Genomic DNA, 21853 nt, shown 5'->3' with positions numbered 1-21853 from the left:
TAGTAGGCAAATAGACGCATCTACTTCTACTAAATTATTTTCCCACGTATCTTATATATACATAAATATTAGCCCCTCTGCCCCAGAGTAGGAAAATAGACGCATATACTTGAACTAAATTATTTTCCCTCGTATCTTAAACATATACATGAATGTTAGCCCCTCTGCGACAGAAGAGTTGTTTCTCGACAGTCAACAACTAATAAAATCGTCTTGTCACGAACCATTATATTTACTGTTCTATCAGGTAGACTCCAACGGAAGCTTGGCTTTCAGCCAACCTCTACCAAATTTTAAACACTGTCATGGTAACGTCCTAGCAAACATACACACTAGAGGAGTATACTGACTTCAACCATGACTTTAATAGAATTACTCTTTGATTGTGTTGTGGTGAACAGATTTAGAATCCTCACAAGAATTGCTGGATTGAAGATAACCAGGCTATAGGTGCACAAGTAACACTTAAACTAGGTCTGGGGACGTATAAACGTTTATACGTCCCTGCTTCTACACAGCGAACGCCACGCACGCGAGCGCGCATTTTCGTGTTAGCATGACTGAATGCATAACTGAATGCATGACTGACTGAATGCATGTATGCATGCATGCATGTATGTATGTATGTATGTATGTGTGTATGTATGTATGTATGTATGTATGTATGTATGTATGTATGTATGTATGTATGTATGTACGTACGTACGCACGCACGCACGCACGCATGCACGCTGATAGAGGAGAGAGAGAGAGAGAGAGAGAGAGAGAGAGAGAGAGAGAGAGGGAGGGAGGGAGGGAGGGAGGGAGAGAGACAGACAGAGAGACAGACACAGAGAGAGAGAGAGAGATAGAGAGAGAGAGGGGGGAGAGTGGTGAAGACAACCAGACAGACAGCAGACATACAAACAAACAGACAGACAGACAGACAGACAGACAGACAGACAGGCAGACAGATAGACAGATAGATATATAGATAGATAGATAGCGAGTAGAGAGGGGCAGACACTTACGTTTGCATTTGGTAAAATGCGATATGAATACCTTGAATGAAAACTACCATATCCCAAATTATTAATACTCAGTAACTTCCCATACCTTAACTTTTACTCGTCCCAAGATGTTACTGATGATTGAATGGAACATTGTGGAGTATTTATATCATGCAATCTATGCTTCAAATGTTCATGACAAAAACAATTACACTCGATCGTTATAATGTTGGGTTCTTATATAGAGCTTTCCCACACGCTTTACAATTATTACCCCTGGCTCGGATCAGAACGCCACAACGGCCCTTTAGTCTTCCTCAATTCCCCGTGGAGCATACAATCAATTGCAACCATTTAACCTACAACATTTAACCTGCAACCTACACCCTACCAGGTCCCCAATTATATAGCTGGGTTGAGGCACAGTTGTGGTTCAAATCTTTACCAAGGACTTTAGCCACTCAGAAACAAACAGCAGGCAGCAACAGGGCTCGAACCTGCAACCTGTAGATTCCAAACTGGTCACGCTAACCACCCATCATGACTCTGATGACCTGACATTTGTTTATTGACACTTTGACCCCATTCAGTCAGTTTAGATAAAATCACACATACTAAACTATGGCAGATTCGATGAAGATGATTTGCGTTGACGATTTTGAGGAATATGCTAAACAACATCTGCCCTTTAGATCATGGACATATTACAGTTCAGGTGCAGATTCTGAAGATACACTTAGAAGCAATAGGATTGCGTATGCAGGGTAAGTGGTTCCACGTATCTCCAAAAGGTATTAACGTCAAGGGTGTCCAACCGTGAATGTTTGTAAAGCGATACGCCAAAAGGACACGTATTATTTCTTAGATTGCCGTTTTCCTAAGAAAAAATCACATGAATCATGCTAATACAAATGTGGAAGTTAGATAAAACAATACCGGCCAAGATTCGCCCTAAATAGTACTCTTAACTTTGAAAATACGACAATTTTCATAGCTTGTTGTCTGGTACAAACTTCTCTGTATACAGATATGCATTATGTAAAACCTGGTGACATACAGCTATTGATAATAGTCTGCTGATTGTCGAAGGGAGCTATGGCCTATGACGTTAAATACATTAATTTTATTTTCATGAACTGTTAGGTATGCAAATGTGCATTATGCAAATCCTATTGACATATAGCTATTAATAACAGTCTGATGACTGGCTAAGAAAGTGAGTCATGGCCTATAAGGCAAATGACCTCCAAATGATCTCCTGACATGGTGCATGACGTGATGATGAATATGTTAATTTGTATACAGAGGAATTATTACGGACTTCTTTTTCAGTGTCCCCTTTGTGTTCTTTCCATAGAGGTAGGAGAATTGTATTCAATTTAAAACGTTATCATATCTAGACTCTAGACAAGGAGAACAACAATCTATGAAATACTACACGCCCCTATGTGATATGCTTCCCATGCCATATTGAGTTCCTCAGATTCCGCTTTTGACACGTTCACTTGTAGGATAACGTGCACGCAGGCAATACATTAATTGCTAATTCCGAGCCTGATTTCCCCTGCCCCCCCCCCTGTAATTACTGAATTAAGGATCTCTTATCAATCAATCAAAATAAACGCGCCATTCCTCTTCCACAGAGTCGCTTTAAGAATGGGTGCTTCAAATTTTAAAATGCAAGTGCCTCAAAATGCTGGTGATATCTTTACCAAATTTAAGAATTCATGTTTACCAGTTCGTGACAATTATGTATTCGTCAGTCGGATCCGGAAAACGGAAGTTCAAAATAGTTTAGATTGACACGTGCACATCATTTCATACATTATATAGATATGTCCTTAAACCACGTGTGTTAAGAGACGTTTCAACAATAGATATGTCCACAACAATGCTTGGTTCTAAGGTTGATGCTCCAATCTGCATAGCACCAACAGCATTTCATGGTTTGGCACATCCTGATGCAGAAACAGCTACAGCTAATGGTGAGAATTCAATCGATACTAATTATTACTAGTAATATTTAGTTGCCATTAATATTTCATTACTGTTAGCTTATTTATTCTGTAGTTAAAACTTCTACTGGATATGAATATAGAGTTGATCAGCATTGAAGAGAAAAGTGATGCAGATAAAGGCACGACATTGGGTCATGTCCGAACAATTAATATGAACTACAAGGGGCGTCAATGTTTCACTGTTACTCCGCAGCACAGTTACATTGCAATAGCAATCTTCATCACAGTTTTACTATGGAACGTTTTGTTTCATTTCTTTTCAGCTGCTTCAGACATGAATACAATAATGATTATGAGTTCGGTATCCAACAAATCTATGGAACAGATTGCTGCAGAAACACCCACTGGAACGAAGTGGATAGACATATATGTATGGCCTGATCGGGAAGTTACTAAAGATGTGGTGAAACGGGCTGAAAGGGCAGGATTTAAAGCTATCGTTGTTACGGTTGATATCTCACAGCTGGGCGTTAGAAGGAGATCAGAACGTATTGGGGGACTTTCACAACTGGTTGATTTCAGATTGCAAAACCTGGAAAGGTATTTCTTAAAGGTAATAATATGCATTCGTTTTAGAATGTGCTATTTACATTGCATTATCAAGGCTAGTATAGGATTATTACGACAAGTACTTATGTTGTGTGCACAATAAATAATTAATAGAATTAAAAACTATGCTAACGCAAAAAAAGTAACCACTTTTGATACACAACGTATATCATTGTCTATAGGTTTACATGTACTTAAAATTTTGAACAAATAACTTGAAAAAGTGCAAAACAAAATTGTGAATAATTTCTTGTTTGCAACTCAATAAATTATAAATGAAATTCTTTGTTATCGTATGTACAATGACATACTTTTAGTTTTTGGAAAATATTAAGCTGCAATGAAGGACTGTATTTTTGTTAAAGTAGCAAAATAGAATACACTTGTTATAAAACAACGTATTATTTACATTATATACACACACACACACACACACACACACACACACACACACACACACACACACACACACACACACATATATATATATATATATATATATTTGGTAATACTGGAACTCTTCCTTGGTTGTAACTCAGAGTTTCACGCATTGTGCGATCATCAGACAACTGTTTTCAACTCTCTGGGTGTGCTGTTTATATAGAGTGCAGACAATAGAAATATCATGGCTATTGCCTGTGTAGGTGGGTTGTGTTTTGTGTTTGGAGGTGTTGGTTGTTATTGTGTGAGTTATTGGGTGCGGACAAGTAGGTGTTGGCGGGTTGTTACATGTTTGCCTTTGATGTTCCGTTAGTTAACGGGTTTAGTTTAGGTGATAGATGCTCTATTGAAGTTGGACAAATAAAACTTATTCTCGTGTCGGCATTTGGATATCAACTCAGTTCTTTTGTTTAGTGTGGAGTTTTTGTCTGCTTTAATAATGGTTAGTTTTTCGGTTAAACACAGGTTGCATCGTTTTGTTTTATTGGTTTATGCTTGGGTTGTCTTGCTGATCGACCAGGATACGGAAAAAGGCTTGTTGTTTCTTTTCAGTTTCCAAATGTGTTTTGATAGTTCTGTGCTGTTTTCGTGTTTTTTCATGTTTGAATGACTGTTTGTGGTTGGCGTATCTCTGTTTGAACTTGTTCTCTGTTAGACCGATATATACTTTTGTTAGTTTTTTTCCGTGGACGGTGGCTTGGTATACGATGTTTTCCGTTTGGCATTCGCCGTTTAAAGGGCAGGTGTCTTTCTGTCTGCAATAACATGGTTTTTGGGTGGGTTTAGTTTCGCTGTTGGAGATGGTGGCATTGTGCGCTTTGATTATGGTAGCCATGTTTGGCATGCAGCTATAACTGACTTTGACATTGTTTCTGTTGAATATTTTGTGTAACTTGGAGTCTGCTGGGAAATGTTTTGCGATTAGGTTGAGGAATCGTTTGCCCACATTGGTGGCTTCATTTTTGCTGTTTACCCAGATGGTGTTTCTATTTCTGTTTTTCTTGTTTTTCTATGGCGGGGTGCTGGTGTACGTGATGTTCTCTTTGTAGCCGCTGGTTTTTAGTGCATTTTGGTATAGTGGGGCTGCCTGGTTGAAGATGTGTTCTTCGGATGATATGTCGGAAATTCTACGGCCGATGGCTGACGACATATTCTTGATGATGCTGGATGGGTGGTTAGACTGTGTGTGTGTGTGTGTGTGTGTGTGTGTGTGTGTGTGTGTGTGTGTGTGTGTGTGTGTGTGTGTGTGTGTGTGTGTGTGTACATGTGGTTGTCGTTGGGTTTTTTGTATGAGTAATATTTACGAGTCCATCGTCCCTATAGAGAACTATGTTTTCTGTACCGTATTTTTGGCTAGCATGAATATTCCTACCAGTTCGCACATTTCGGCCCCGTCGTTGCTTCCCATTGTGACATCAAATGACCCATTACCAATCTTGTTTACCCATGGTTTCGTTTTATCAAAGAGAAGAGATTTCCGCGCATGCATGCTAATTTCTTTGTCTTCATCTGATATGGTGGTGTATTGGCCCGCGAATTTGAGGGATTCTAATAACAAATTTTCGGTTATGGATGAGTAGAAGTCGCATATGTCGAAGCAGGCGAAAGTGTGTTTGTTTTTGTCCTCTAAGTTCTTGAACCATTCGATGACTGGCATAGAATTTTACCATTGGTTGACGGCGACTATATATGTTTTGGAGGATGGTGTCAAGTATTTGTTTGCTAACACTGCCTATTTCGCTTTTTGCAGGGTTGATCGGTCTGCAAGGTAAAATGTGTTCGAAATTGTCTTTATGGTCTTTTAACGTTATAAATGCTTCTGTCTTGGCGAGTATTTCAGTTTCATTATATATTTCTAGCGAATTCAATTTGATTTAATCAATCATAGTATCAAAAGAATGGCAACAAATAAAATTATTGTTATCCGAAACGGCGAATTTCTCTAAAATCGCCTTTATACCCATCACTCACTTTCGTGTACAACGAACGAACACGATATCGTTTATAAGTATATGCAAGCATGTTTACGGTATTACACTACCAGTACTAGTGACAATATAACTACTATGCACGCGCACCGATGAAAGTGATTACTCGTACACATGTACAGGAGCTAATTCAGGCCCAGGCTGATAGCCCCTTAGTGAAAGAATTCATAAGTAAGTTTTTGAATGCTGTAAGACATGACCAGGACAGTAGTTCCAGAATCGATTGTTTAAATCTCTTACTCCTAACACAATTTACAATTATTACAATTATGTATTCACCTTGAGCATTACTGCTCATCAGTAACTAACAAAAAACCAAAAAAAAATATACATGACTGTACACAGGAAAATATATGGAGAATGAAAAAACAAAAACAAAAACCCCAGAAGTATATATATTGCAAATAACACCTTACAGGATTCTTAAATTTCCTGCATGTCTCAAGAATTGTCCTAAGTTATACGTTTGCTTTACATTACGGACAGAGAATAACTGTACAAGTTTGAATACAAATGGTTTCTTCCAATAATATGGTTTAATGTATTTGGAGCGAAGGTCGGTGTAGAAAGGACATTTAAGAACAAAATGGTGCTCATCCCCAATGTCATTGTTACACTTTGGACAATTTCTCAAATTCCTGGCTGTAGCTCCCAACACAACGACAATGTTGAAAGTTTGAACGGCATTGGTTATTTCCCAACATATTAACAACAATGAATTTGTCTGAAGGTACTGCAATAAGCAATACCTGTATTTGGAGCTCTTAGGCTAAGTTGAGGGCCACAATGTTAATTCTCAATCACTAGATGAACACACTCCTGACATTGTCCAGACAGAGGTAAACATCTCCAAAACATGCAATGCATTGATTCAAACCTAACCATATCATATATGTTTGATGTGCCTTTAATTTTAAATTGATCATCAACAAACATGTTCAGCTCACCTCTAAATCCAGGGTATTGATTTGGGTATACGTATTTGACAATTGTAACGCATAGAAAAAGGTACTTAATTTTTAGTTATACATTTCAGTTATCAGGTTCGAAAGATAAATTACCAGATGAGCTAACATTCAGTGACCCGGCCTGTACATGGAAGGATATCACTTGGTTACAGACAATCACCAAACTACCAATAGTCCTGAAAGGTATTCTGACCGTTGAGGACGCTGTGTTGGCAGCCCAGTATGGTGTACAAGGAATTGTTGTATCTAATCATGGTGGTAGACAATTAGATGGTATGCCGGCAACGGTAAATAAATATTCTTAAATGGTATGATAAGCATATTGAAATTTTGTGTTGTATCATTAAAGTGACTTATTCCTAAAGCATTGTTTTACTCGCCTGTTCATACCTACACTAGTATAGACTTATTGCCTGGCTATGATGAGGCATCTGTAGACACCCATAAAGGGCTGCACAGTTGCTACATAACAACACGAGGAACATGTAATGTGACGTGTCAAAGTTCACGAATAATGTCAAGCAATAATCATTGGCTGTGCATGATGGGAGCTACAGGAATCACACTTGGCTGTCCATTCATCACGCTTTGCCTCTTACCTCCAATGTTTAAAATATACAGACACCATTCAAGTGCCTACCCCCACATCGTACATAATAAGGTTTCAAATAAGACAATAACTTTCACTTAACCTTGACCAACATTTTCAAGGTCAAATGTCCGATAATTAATTCCAATGTAATTCCAGCAGTTGAACACACACAGACTCAATTCAAATGTTTAAGCTATACTATTTCCAAAGATAAGTTTCACATTGTACATTACCCTTTGACCTTTCCCACCATTTTCAAGGTCAAATAGAAATGTGCTCAGGACATATTAAACTTACATCTCTGCACCTATCTTAATCAATTTAAGCTTTCAGGCCTGGGACTAATTTCATCTCCAAGGTAAAATAGCACATCATTCAATATTTTTGGAATGTTTAGACCAAGAGACATTACATAGTGTGCCTGCACATTGCTAGAGGTCAACATACTCTTTTGACAGACTTTTGAACTTAACTGTTATCTTCAAGGTCAAATTTAAATATTGATGAATGGTTTCTAAAGTTCAATTTGATAGTGTTCCCATTAAAATTGATGAAAATAGTATTAAAAGGTTAAACCTTCTGAAATCAATTAGCAGCACAATATTTATTGCTGTGTTGAGGGGCCATGTGAAGAAGACTTGTTATGTACATATTCTACTTTGTATTACTTCCATTATTAGTGATGTAAAACCATCAAGAGTAGTCCCATGATGCAAATATTTCCCTAGGTAAAATGGTAACCGAATAGTATCCTCGGTATGCAGATTGAGGTCACTAGGTTTATAGTCAATACCATGTGACACGATGTAAGCCAATCAATGAGCATGGTATGAAGAAGTGTAATATTGATTTCATCAGGTATGATAAAGTGTGAAGAGATGTTTTTTTTTATTTTAGATATGAAATGTGGCGAGATAAACTTCATATAAGAATGTATAGATGGACTAAAACTGTAATCCTCTCCATAGATTGATGTTCTCGCTGACATTGTCCAGGCTGTTGGTGATAAGTTAGAAGTCTACGTAGATGGTGGTATACGACAAGGTACTGATGTATTGAAAGCATTGGCTTTGGGTGCCAGGGCAGTGTTCATTGGTCGACCAGTATTGTATGGATTAACATATAAGGTATGTGGATGATTCAAATTGTAATTGAAATAACCATTAGTTATATCACTAAAGGTTAAAGTAACTTATCCAGCATTTATACGTATTTTTGGTAGTAAAAGTAAATATAAAAAACATTCAGATTAAATATCAACCATCCTTTCACTTGAACTATTAGGATTATAGAAATTAACTTAGGATACAATTATGTATATTTTTGTTTGTTTGTTTGTTTGTTTGTTTGTTTGTTTGTTTGTTTGTTTACTGTATTAACATAATTTATCGGGGCAAAATATTTCATAATGCTTAGTTTTCTATGCTATGTATTTTATGGTACATGAGAGAATATTTTAGTTAAAACACTTTGGAAGCATTATGAATGAATTAATATTTATTTAGCTTTTCCTTTAGATAAAATGTTATGTCAATACTTTAACACTGTATCATTTTATTGTCCGTATTACCATTATCATCCAGGGTGCTGAAGGGGTTAAACAAGTTCTTCAAATTCTTAGAGATGAACTAAGTACTGCTATGGCATTATCAGGTGGGTGAATTCGAAAGTATTGTGCAGTTTACTAATCCTGCAAAATAAGTATTTGAATATTTGATGGCAAACACACCATTTCTAAATGAGTGTATTCTCATATTGCACATAAAATTCCAGTTTATTAATCATAATATGAAGAGCGATCGTTAAGTTATCATTTGGAAATGTTATGGTATTCATCTCTAGAGAAACCACATGCTTTAGCTACACGTGCAGTTCAACTCTAGTCAACATAATAAGTCCTGAAGATAAATATCATTCAATCATTTGCAACTGTACAGCGAATGTATGAATATTGATATTCTGCTGTCATTTTATTTTGTTCAGGATGTACCCGAATTTCTGACATCACGCCATCACTTGTCAAGAAGAAACCCTTGTTATCGAAACTGTAGTACCAATGTGAATCAATACGGTAAAGGAGTGATATCTCAAGAATCAGCTGATGGAATGTACACTATTGACTTCACATTGTATGAAACAATATTGAATATTCATATCCAACAAGATCTGAAATAAAAAGGTTGCTGCTATATGAACAAACGTGTGTTATAATGTATTGCTGTCATTTGTGTATGAGTCATGTGTGATTCGTTTTGGTCTTTTAACATTCAGCAAATATCAATGCCTCTAATACGTTTTAGACAGCTAAACTAAACATGACCAGAGGTGAAATTAAGTTGAATGCCTTCCATAAGGGCAAACTTTTAGATTGTTATCCATTTTTGCATAGAGAAATTATGGCATGACTTACCACACAGTTTCAAAACTGACAGAATTTCAATTATAATTGAGAATGAATTAGTGACGAGACCGCATACATTTAGCTTGGTAAATTATCCAGCAAGATCGCCCATATATATGGTTTGATATATAGTTTTTGACAAAATTTAAATGGATATATGATGCATATACAGATAAACTTGGACATCCTCATTTACTTTTGAAATATTTCTCATCCATATTGTGTAATGAACACAAATTTTGTACTGACAGTATACAATACAAATATCAACGTAATTGCCCTGTAAGAGTCGGTGATTTATTTATGTCTCGATTGCATATACATTCACATCTATATGATACCAATGGCATGTTATTGTGCAGCGCAATTTGAAACAGATGTTACATATTACCAACAATTCTTCTTTAGAAAATACGGAGTTCACATTTTGATAATTAATAGTACTTAAAATTTATCCCAAGAAGATAATGTAATATTAAAATTGGCATGGCATGGCATTATATCCTAAAAGCTAATTCCAATCCTAAATCTTATTGATATCATTTCATGATTAATCGTTCAATCCATGGTAATTCATTTCCAATGTTTTGCTAGAATATGACACACTCACTGACTGGGTGCACTAAAATCTGGGTTATTTGTATACTTTCGTGTGTTGTACATTACATTGTACTTTCCAAAAACGTGTGCAAAAGAACAACACAAATAATAAAAATATAACAACAAAAACACTGTAAAACAATTAGGTCCTGAATAAGATGTGACGAATACACTGTTAGTTGCATACAATACATAAGAACATATCATGAAATAGGTGCAGGTAATCCAGTATATCATATCAGATTTTTGGTACAAACACAAACTTTCATAGTATAACTTTATTTATAATAAAACCATTAACACCTCATATCATGTAATATCCTTTCTGATAAATACCTCTAATATTAACCGAATTTGCTTGCTGAATATCTGTAAAATAAAATGTATGCGAAGTCTCCAATCAGTACTTTTTTAATTCACTAACTATGTAACATCTTCAGTCACTGTGCAGTACTTAAACCATTATATTGCTTATATATTAGTTCATAATAAACTTGAAAACAATTACTAAATAGTGTACATTCCATCAGCTAACCTGTAAGGCGGTTAGACATTTACAAGTATCTCTCTCTCTCTCTCTCTCTCTCTCTCTCTCTCTCTCTCTCTCTCTCTCTCTCTCTCTCTCTCTCTCTCTCTCTCTCTCTCTCTCTCTCTCTCTCTCTCCTTTGATTTTCTTATAATAGTTAATTCAGAAATATTTTTATGTAACAAAAGAGAGACATTTTACTAACTAAATATGGAAGTCTTTGTAGTCGTCGACAATTACAATTATTTACAAATGGAGATCAATGAATCCAATCAAATAAACTACAATCTAATTTGTGACCATCATTAATAAAACAGTGTATAAGCAACATCAGTATCATAATGTGTATGTTCTTTTTCCCGTATCGATCATCATTTCTTAAGATTTGAAAGATATTAGTCATACGTAAGTACCACAAAATAGCACAATGTGCAAGAGATAACTCAATTGTGTTAATTAATCATGATGTTCAAGTTCACGGTAATAAGTCAAGGTCATAGAGGGATATAGCTTTCACTCAATGATAGAGGACACTTCAATGAATAGTTTTTGTTTAGTCATTTGAATTCATACAAAAAGATGGCTGTCACTGTCTTTAAGGTCAGACCATAGTATATTTAATATATGATGTTCACACATTTCACAAATATTACATCATAAAATTCAACGCTTGCAAGATCACGTAGATAGCTCATAGTATAGTTCCTGCTTATGCAGAGCAGTCATTTTAAAATGATTTTCCTTTCAGCAAATCCATTGGATAATTTCAGAGCAATTTCGACAAATTTCCAAACTGCATTGCTTGAAAAATGTAAATGATACCATATGTTGAGAAAAACGTAACTTGTTATGAAATACATGACTTACAATGAGATTTAAATTCTCTGAAGCTGTCAAGTCCTATTTTACATTTGCTATCTTTTGACACTGTGTAAAGTTAGCTGATTAATTACAGTAAGTTTAAACATAAATGAAAATGATGTGTTATATGCCAGTTTTCGGCCGGGAAAGAGCTAAATATTTTATAGATTACAGACAGACAGACAGACAGACAGACAGACAGACAGACAGATAGATAGATAGATAGATAGATATAGAGATCGATCAGACAGACATACAGACAGACAGACGGACAGACGGACGGACGGACGGACGGACGGACGGACGGACGGACGGACAGACAGACAGACAGACAGACAGACAGACAGACAGACAGACAGACAGACAGACAGACAGACAGACAGACAGACAGACAGACAGACTAGCTACATAACCGATCATCTAACTTACTAACTCACTACTCATATAGATGACTCAACCCACTTAAGCTTGTTCGGCCATGCCCAGTAAGGGTTAATGACGAATTTAAGACTAAACTTACCACCAACAGTCTGTCTTACACCTTCAACGAATGGATCAGCCACCTATCACATGAAATCAACGAATGTTATGATTATGGGAATGAAACAGTGATTTTAATACCTAATAAGTTAAATAAGTTCATTCAGCAAGTATGAATCACGTACCTATCACATTTAACTACTCTGCAATTTCACTAAATGTGAGGGGAGTCATGTTGAAAAAAAAGAATAATTCGCCACTCGCCAAACAGATGAAATCAAACAATGTATGTATGTATGTATGTATGTATGTATGTATGTATGTATGTGTGTGTGTGTGTGTGTGTGTGTGTGTGTGTGTGTGCGTGCGTGCGTGCGTGCGTATGTATGTATGTATGTATGTATAACTGGGTGCACACATTATATAACGCTTGTTCGTGTAAGTTCTAGTCTTATTAAAAATACACCAGGAGAGAGAGAGAGAGAGAGAGAGAGAGAGAGAGAGAGAGAGAGAGAGAGAGAGAGAGAGAGAGAGAGAGAGAGAGAGAGAGAGAGAGAGAGAGAGAGAGAGAGAGAGAGAGAGAGAGAGAGAGAGAGAGAGAGAGAGACGCAGACAGTTACGTTTGTATTTGGTATCATGCGATATGAATAAGATGAATGAAAACTACCATATCCATAATTATTAATGCCCAGCTACTTCCCTTACCTTAACTCTTACTCGTCCCAAACTGTTATTGATTTAATATTTGATGAATCAATAGAACATTGTGGAGTATTTATATCATGCAGTCCATGCTTGAAATATTCGTAACAAAAACATTTACACTCGATCTTATCTGATGACCTGACATTTGTCTAATGACACATAGTGATACTTTGACCCCATTCAGTGAAGTTAGATAAAATCACACACACCAAACCATGGCAGATTCGAAGCAGATGATTTGCGTTGACGATTTTGAGGAATATGCTAAACAACATCTGCCCTATAGATCATGGGCATTTTACAGTTCTGGTGCAGGTTCTGAAGATACACTTAAAAGCAATCGGATAGCATATGCAGGGTAAGTGGTTCCACGTATCTCCAAAGGGTATCGACGTCCAGGGTGTCCAACTGTGCATGTTTCGACAATGATACGCCAAAGGGATACGTATTATTGCTTAGATTGCCGTTTTTCTCAGACAACATCACAGTCACGAATCATGCTACTACAAATGTAGAAGTTAGATAAATCAAAATTGGCCCTAAATAGTACTATTAACCCTGGAAATACGACAATTTTCATAGATTGTTGTCTGGTACAAACTCCTCTGTATGCAAATATGCATTATGTAAAACCTGGTGACATATCGCTATTAATAACAGTCTGCTGAATGGGGGCGATGGCCTATGACGTAAATGACCTCCAGCCTAAAAGTGGCATGGTGATGAATATGTTAATTTGCATACAGAGGAGTTACTACAGACCCCTTGTGTTCTTTCCGTAGGGTTAGAGGAAAGGTATTCAAGTCAAAACGTTGTCCTATTTAGACTCGTCAAGGAAAACAACAATCTAAGAAATATTATACGCCCCTACGTGATACGTTACCCATATTAGTTCCTCAGATTCCGCGTCTGACATGCACACTTGTCTATGTTAACGTACACATAGGCAATGCATTCATTTACGAAACCTCATTCCGGTTAGGGTTAGGATTAGATATTATGATAAAGTTTAAAGTTTAAAATTTATTTATTTTCTAAAGCGCCTTTTCTATTTATTAATATTCAAAAGCGCTGTACATAAAATAGATTTAAAAGCGTGGTAAAACAATATAATAAAGCTAAAAACAACAAATTGGTTACAATAATTAAAAAAAGGCTAAACTGACTACTTAGTAAAAGACACGTGGTAATACATCAATACAGTCTATAATATTGTTTAAACAGATGTATCAGCCTATATCAATCAGATTGCTGCTGAAAACCATGTAATGAATTGTGATATGGAGAAAGGAGTCGGTCTCAAATATGCAAAACAAGAACAGTTGGGTAAAATACTAAGGAATAATATTGTGGAGATGTTGACATCGCCCTTGACATATCAGGAGTGTGCCAATCAAATATCTGGGATTTGAATAGTGGCATTTATCTCAGCCAATGAGATCCAAATACAGGTGTTTATTAATGCAGCGCCTTCACACACATATCCACATGGTTGTAGTGGGAAATAACCAATGCTTTTAAAACTTTCAACATGGTGACAGCGGTGGCAGTCTTTACCATTGATTCTGAGACTTATGTCCTTTTATATATCTTACAGCATTTAACTCACGTGTTGAGCTACTTTAATATGATGTGGGTAATGTTTTAAAGAAAGAAAGTTGAGGGAGGGCCAACCTATAGTACGACAAAGTCTGGGGAAGGCCATATTTTAGGCAACGGGACGAGCCTGATTTCCCCCGGTGGATTTCCCCTGACCTTCCCCCTTGTAGTTACTGAAGGCTCTCTTATCAATCAATCAAAATAAATACCCCAATCCTCATCAATATATCCACTTTAAAAATGGGTGCTTCAAATTTCAAAATACAAGTGCCTCATAATGCTGGTGATATCTTTACCAAATTTAAGAATTCATGTTTACGATTTCGTGACAAATATATATTCGACAGTCATCTCCGTAGAACGGAAGTTCAAATAGTTTCCATTGACACGTACGTGTGCATCATGTCATACATTCTGTAGATATGTCCTGCAACCACGTGTGTTAAGAGACGTTTCAAAGAGAGATATGTCCACGACAATACTTGGTTCTAAAGTTGATGCACCAATCTGTATAGCACCAACAGCATTTCATTATTTGGCACATCCTGATGCAGAAACAGCAACAGCTGCTGGTGAGAATTCAATCGATACTAACTATTAGTAGAAATATTTAGTTGTTATTCATATTTCATTACTGTTAGCTTATTTGTTTTGTGGAAGTTAAAACATATACTGGATATGAATATAGTGTTGAAAAGTGATGCAGATGAAGGCACGACATTTGGGTCATGTATGAAAAATGAATATGAAATACAAGGGGCGTGAATGTTTCACTGTTACTCACTCCGAGGCACAGTTACATTAAAATAGCAATCTTCTTCATCACAGTTTTACTATGGAACTTTTTGTTTCATTTCTTTTCAGCTGCTTCTGACATGAATACAATAATGATTATGAGTTCGGTATCATACAACTCTATGGAACATATTTCTGCAGAAACACCCACTGGAACGAAATGGATGGACATATATCTATGGCCTGATCGGGAAGTTACTAAAGATGTGGTGAAACGGGCTGAAAAGGCGGGATTTAAAGCTATCGTTGTTACGGTTGATATCTCACAGCTAGGCGTTAAAAGGCGATTAGAACGTATTGGGGGACTTTCACAACTAGTTGATTTCAGATTGCAAAACCTGGAAAGGTATTTCTTAAAGGTAATAATATGCATTCATTTTAGAATGTGTTATGATCATTGTATAATCAAGGCTAGTATACGTATAGGATTATTACCATCAGTACTTTTGTTGTGTGCGTTATGTACATTTAACAATAATGACATTGAAACTGAGAATACTATCAAAGGAACAATAAATAATTTATCTGTAGAATTTACATTAATGCAAAAAAATTAACCTCATTTGATACCCAACGTATATCATTGTCTATAACTTATAAGTTTACTTGCATACAATCTTGAACAAATAACATGAAAATGGAAAAACCAAATTTGACTAATTTCTTTATTGTAACTCACTAAATTATTGTTAAAAAATTTGTTATCCAACACTCCCAACGCAACGACCACGTTGAAAGTTTGAACGACGTCGACGTTGGATTTGGAGCTCTTTTTTTGCATATTCAGTTCACCTGTAACTCCAGTGTATTGATTTGGGTGGACGTATTTGAATATCGTAACGCATAGAAAAAGGTACTCAATATCTAGTTATATATTACAGTTATCAGGTTCGGAAGATAAATTACCAGATGAGCTTACATTCAGTGACCCGGCCTGTACGTGGAAGGATATCACTTGGTTACAGACAATCACCAAACTACCAATAGTCCTGAAAGGTATTCTGACCGTAGAGGACGCTGTACTTGCAGCCCAGTATGGTATACAAGGAATTGTTGTATCTAATCATGGTGGCAGACAATTAGATGGTGTGCCAGCAACGGTAAATAAATATTCTTAAATGGTATGATAAGCATATCAAAATTTTGTGTTGTATCATTATTAAAGTGACTTATTCCTAAAGCATTGTTTTACTCTCCTGGTCATACCTACACTAGTATAGACGTGTTGCCTGGCTATGATGAGGCATCAGTAGACATCCATAAAGGGCTGCACAGTTGCTACATAACAACACGAGGGGCATGCAATGTGACGTGTCAAAGTTCACGAATGTTGTCAAGCAATAATTATTAGCTCTGCATGATGGGATTCACCACTCTTTGTCTCTTACCTCCAAACGTTTAAAATATACAGACACCGTTAAAGTGACTACCCCACATTATTCATAATAAGATTTATAATAAAACAATGACTCTCACTTAACCTTGGCTAACATTTTGTAGGTCAAATATCCAATAATTTCTTTCCACCGTAATTCCAGCAGTTGAACACACACACACACACACTCAATTCAAATGTTACTCTATGCTATTTTCAAAGATAAGCTTCACATTGTACATAACCCTTTGACCTTTTCCATAATCTTCAAGGTCAAATAGAAATGTGCTCAGGACATAACTTATATTTCTGCATCTATTTTAATCAATGTAAGCTTTCAAGCATGGGACTAATTTCATCTCCAAGGTCAAATAGCCCATCATTCAATAATTTTTGAATTTTTAGACTAAGAGACATTACATAGTGTACGTGCAAATTGCTAGAGGTAAACATAATCTTTTGACAGTCTTCTTACATTAACTGTTATCTCCAAGGTCAAATTTAAATTTTGAAGAATAGTTTCTAAAGTTCAATTTTATAGGGTTCCCATTAAAATTGTTGAAAATAGTATTAAAAGGTTAAACTTTCTGATAAGATTGTAAGACAGTATGTCTGACATCAATTAGCAGCACACTATTGATTACTGTGTTGATGGTCCATGTGTCCGAAAGCAGATTACTTGTTATGTAAATATTGTGGTTTGTATTACTTCCATTATCAGTGATGTAAAACCATCAAGAGTAGTCCAATGTTGCAAATATACCCCTAGGTAAAATGGTAACCGAATAGTATCCTCTGTATGCAGATTGAGGTCACTGGGTTTATAGTCCATACCATATGACACGATGTAAGCCAATCAATGAGCACCGTATGAACAAGTGTAATATTGATTTCATCAGATGTGATAAACTGTGATGCAATTTCTTTTATTTTAGACATGGAATGTGGTGAGATAACTACATATAAGAATGTATAAATGGACTAAAACTATAATTCTCTCCATAGATCGATGTTCTTGCTGACATTGTCCAGGCTGTTGGAGATAAGTTAGAAGTCTACGTAGATGGCGGTATACGACAAGGTACTGATGTATTGAAAGCATTGGCTTTGGGTGCCAGGGCAGTGTTGATTGGTCGACCAGTATTGTATGGATTAACATATAAGGTATGTGGATGATTCAAATTGTAATTGAAAGAACCCTTAGTTATAACAGTATTGGTTAAAATAACTCATCTAGCATTTATACGTATGTTTGGTAGTAAAAAGTAAAGATAAAAAACATTCAGATTAAATATCAACTGTCCTTTCACTTGAACAATTAGGATTATAGAAATTAACATAGGATACAAATATGTATATTTCTGTTTCTTTAGGAATTTTACCATATTAACATAATACATCCGGGCAAAATATTTAATAACTGTTAGTTTTCTATGATATAATATTTTATGGTACATGAGAACAATATTTTACTTAAAACACTTTGGAAACAAAGGATGTATTAATATTTTTTATCTTTTCCTTAGAGATAAAATGTTATGTCAATACTTTAACACTGTATCATTTTATTGCCCGTCTTACCATTATCATCCAGGGTGCTGAAGGGGTTAAACACGTTCTTCAAATCCTTAGAGATGAACTAAGTACTGCTATGGCATTATCAGGTGGGTAAATTTGAATGTATTACGTGTTTTTAGTAATCCTAAAAACAATACGTATCCGAATATCTGTTGACAAATATACCAATTCATTTACGAGCGCATGTTGCTCATGTTGCACATCAAATTAAACTCTATTTAATTGTCATGACTGTAATATGAACAGCGATTGTTACGTTATCATTTGGAAATGTGCTTCAGCTACACGTGCGGTTCAACCCTAGTCAACAGAATAAGTCCTGAAAACAAATATAAATCAATAATTTACAACTGTACAGCGAATGTGTGAATATTGATATTCTGCTGTCATTTTATTTTCTATAGGATGCACCCAAATTTCTGACATCACGCCATCACTTGTCAAGAAGAACCCCTTGTTATCGAAACTGTAGTACCAATGTGAATCAATATGGCAAAGGAGTGATATCTCAAGAGTTAGCTGGTGGAAGTTACACTATTCACTTCACATTGCATAAAACAATATTGAATATTCATATATCAAACAAGATTATAAATCAGAAATAAAAAATGAACACTACCGCTATATGAGCAAACGTGTTATAATGTATGGCTGTCATTTGTGTATCAGTCATGTGTGATTCGTTTTGGTCACTTAACATTCAGCAATATCATTTTACAAAATTTTAGAAAGCTAAACTAAACATGACCAGAGATGTAAACTGAATGCATTTCCGTAAGGACAAGCTTTTAGACTGCTATTCATTCACTCCTTTTTGCAAGGAACAATTCTGGCATGACTTACCACACAGTTTCAAAACTGAAAGATTTTCAATTATAACTGAGAATGAAATAGTGAAGAGACCGTATAAATTTATCTTGCCAGATTCTCCAGCAAGATCACCCACAGATGTGGTCTGATTTGTCGTTTTTGAGAAAATCTAATTGGGCAATCTTGCTGGAAAGTTGGATACTTGATGCATTCACAGATTAACTTGGTCATCCACATTCCCTTTTTAAATATTTCTTATCCATACATTGTGTAATGAACACAACTTTCATACTAACAGCATTAATACAAATATCAACTTAATTGCCCTGTACGAGTAATGATTTATTTATATCTCGATTGCATATACATTCACATCTTTATAATGCCAAAGCCATGTGTCTATGCAGCGCAATTTGAAACAGACTGATGTTACATATTACAAACAATTCTTCTTTATAAAATACACAGTTTATATTTTGATAAAATGAGGGAAATACGAATTTGGGATTACACGTCTAAGTGAATATTAATCAAACGGAGAGAAATGTGATACATGTTAATATTGACAAGAAATAATTGATGTACTTTGAGCAAATATGTGGATTGAAATAAATCTTTTGCCATCTTCACTTGCTTGTTTGGTGTTGTTTGATACTTCCCGCAGTGCCTCCCATAGCCGATTCGAAATCGACCATAAATGGTCTGACATTCTTCTCTGAAAGGAGTGAATTAATCCCCTTGATAACTGCCTTGTAGTCTGAAGCACTTTTTACAGACATCAGTGCAAAGCATAAAGGCACCTGTGGAGGTAAATGATAACAAATTAACATGCATCATTATTGTTTGATACATTGTATCCATTATGCTTACTACATGTATATGTTCTGGAATCCAAGATTTTACCCATTACCACCCCCATATATTCAAATTAGGCCTTTGTCTTTGCTTACAAATATTTTTTTCTTTGTTTTTTTTTGCTTAACAGTATGTTTTTCCTATAGATGTCATGAAGTAATAAAGTGTTTCTTTTGTATGCCATAATCATTTATAGCATTCATATCATTTGAAAAGTATATGATGCAGTATGTGATGGCTCTCAAATAATCATTCTTTTAACAGTGTTAACAGTACAAAGCAAGTACGTAGATATGACTAGAGTATAAACTTAGATATGTTATAAAACTTGTCTAGATACTTGTTAATACTTTAATTACATATATATGTAATGCAATTAATGTTAATGTGAAACAAATATATTAATTTCTCTACTTGTTATGTCTCGCCATCCTTTTAATGGAAACAGTGGATGTTGAGTAGTTGGGTGAATGATTCTTTCACAAGTTAAAAGTACCATCAATGTACCACTGTTTACACTTGGACAAGTAATTCAGTTGCTCTTCACTAGCAAATATCACATGTCGTTTTCCAGCACTATTCTTCAGCACGTCTTTCTGCAGGAAACCTATGACGAACAATATGAACATTGATGTTTCAGTGATAATGTTTACCATGTCTCTGAACACCTTGTACTTATAGAATGGCTACTATTTTCTTCCATACTTATTTAAAATGAACACTATCAGTTCATGTATAAAAGTCTGTGCCCAAATTATAACTCTCTAGCTTTTGCCTTCATGTGTATTAGTATTTTGCTGTGAAAACAATCCAAACCTAATCTATGTTAATTACCTTCTGCCTCAAGTCTGCTAGTTGTTGAGGGCGCATCTTCCGGCTCAGTCGGTTGGCTTAAAGTTTTAATGCGCTAATCCTTGGCAATGATGGTGATGGTCTCTTTGGGTCAACCTTAGTCTTAAATATATCCTCTACAATATTGCCGGCTGACTCAAACACATTCTCCGTTGCCTTTGCCTTAATGCTTGCTACAACATCTGCCACCATGAGTTGTCCTGGTTCACCAGGATGAAGATGTTCATGTACACCAGGTTCGAACCGATCTTCACCAAGCTGCCACACGGAAGTCAAACAGTATATATATATGTTTGTTACACCTTGGACATTTGCAAGAAAAAGGGAGAACTTAAATATGGCACATTTCTGTAAAATGACATTTTCTTACAGATCACTGACATTAACACTGTTAATACCAGATGTAAACTGAGCACCTCCCGTAAGGGAACCACAAATTATTAAAATTAAACTAAAAAAAACTATGGTATAGACAAATTTGTTTGCTGAGGAGAACTATGAACTTGGTATACACCATGATAATTTTTATTTCTGAACGATGTGTACGTGTGAACCATGCTTAACCTCAAATGAATCTTCGAAGAGCATGAAGTGAACTGTAAGTTCACGTAATGCGTTCGATCCGGTAACGAAGCTGAAAAAAAAGGTTTCAGTTTGAGTGAGATCATAGGATTGATTTGTAACTAAACCACTCTTTTGTGTTACATTGTTGTTGTTGTTGTTGTTGTTGTTGTTGTTGTTGTTGTTGTTGTATGTATGTATGTATGTATGTATGTATGTATGTAAATGCAGTAAATACATATGTTAACAAAAGATATACGAAATGCAGGAAATCGAAAATAGAGATTATATTAAATAAAAGTTTTTGAGC

At 35.7% G+C, this 21853-nt stretch overlaps 2 protein-coding genes across 2 annotated transcripts; both read left to right on the top strand.

Moving 5' to 3' along the window:
• The first annotated feature begins 1610 nt into the window (after positions 1-1610).
• Positions 1611-9651, top strand: LOC144450677 (2-Hydroxyacid oxidase 2-like). Its single transcript, XM_078141329.1, has 7 exons — positions 1611-1753; positions 2823-2974; positions 3271-3560; positions 7022-7240; positions 8514-8672; positions 9129-9198; positions 9529-9651. Exons 1-7 carry the CDS (start codon positions 1611-1613, stop codon positions 9594-9596), a joined length of 1101 nt encoding a protein of 366 aa, XP_077997455.1. The 3' UTR covers positions 9597-9651.
• Positions 9652-13333: 3682 nt separating this feature from the next.
• On the top strand, positions 13334-18937 carry LOC144450663 (2-Hydroxyacid oxidase 1-like). Its single transcript, XM_078141312.1, has 7 exons — positions 13334-13476; positions 15138-15289; positions 15582-15871; positions 16394-16612; positions 17893-18051; positions 18482-18551; positions 18870-18937. Exons 1-7 carry the CDS (start codon positions 13334-13336, stop codon positions 18935-18937), a joined length of 1101 nt encoding a protein of 366 aa, XP_077997438.1.
• Positions 18938-21853: the final 2916 nt, after the last annotated feature.

This window comes from Glandiceps talaboti, chromosome 20, assembly GCF_964340395.1.
Source record: "Glandiceps talaboti chromosome 20, keGlaTala1.1, whole genome shotgun sequence".
NCBI lineage: Eukaryota > Metazoa > Hemichordata > Enteropneusta > Spengelidae > Glandiceps > Glandiceps talaboti.
The sequence above is the reverse complement of the archived record's forward strand: the minus strand, read 5'-3'. Positions and strand labels throughout refer to the sequence as shown.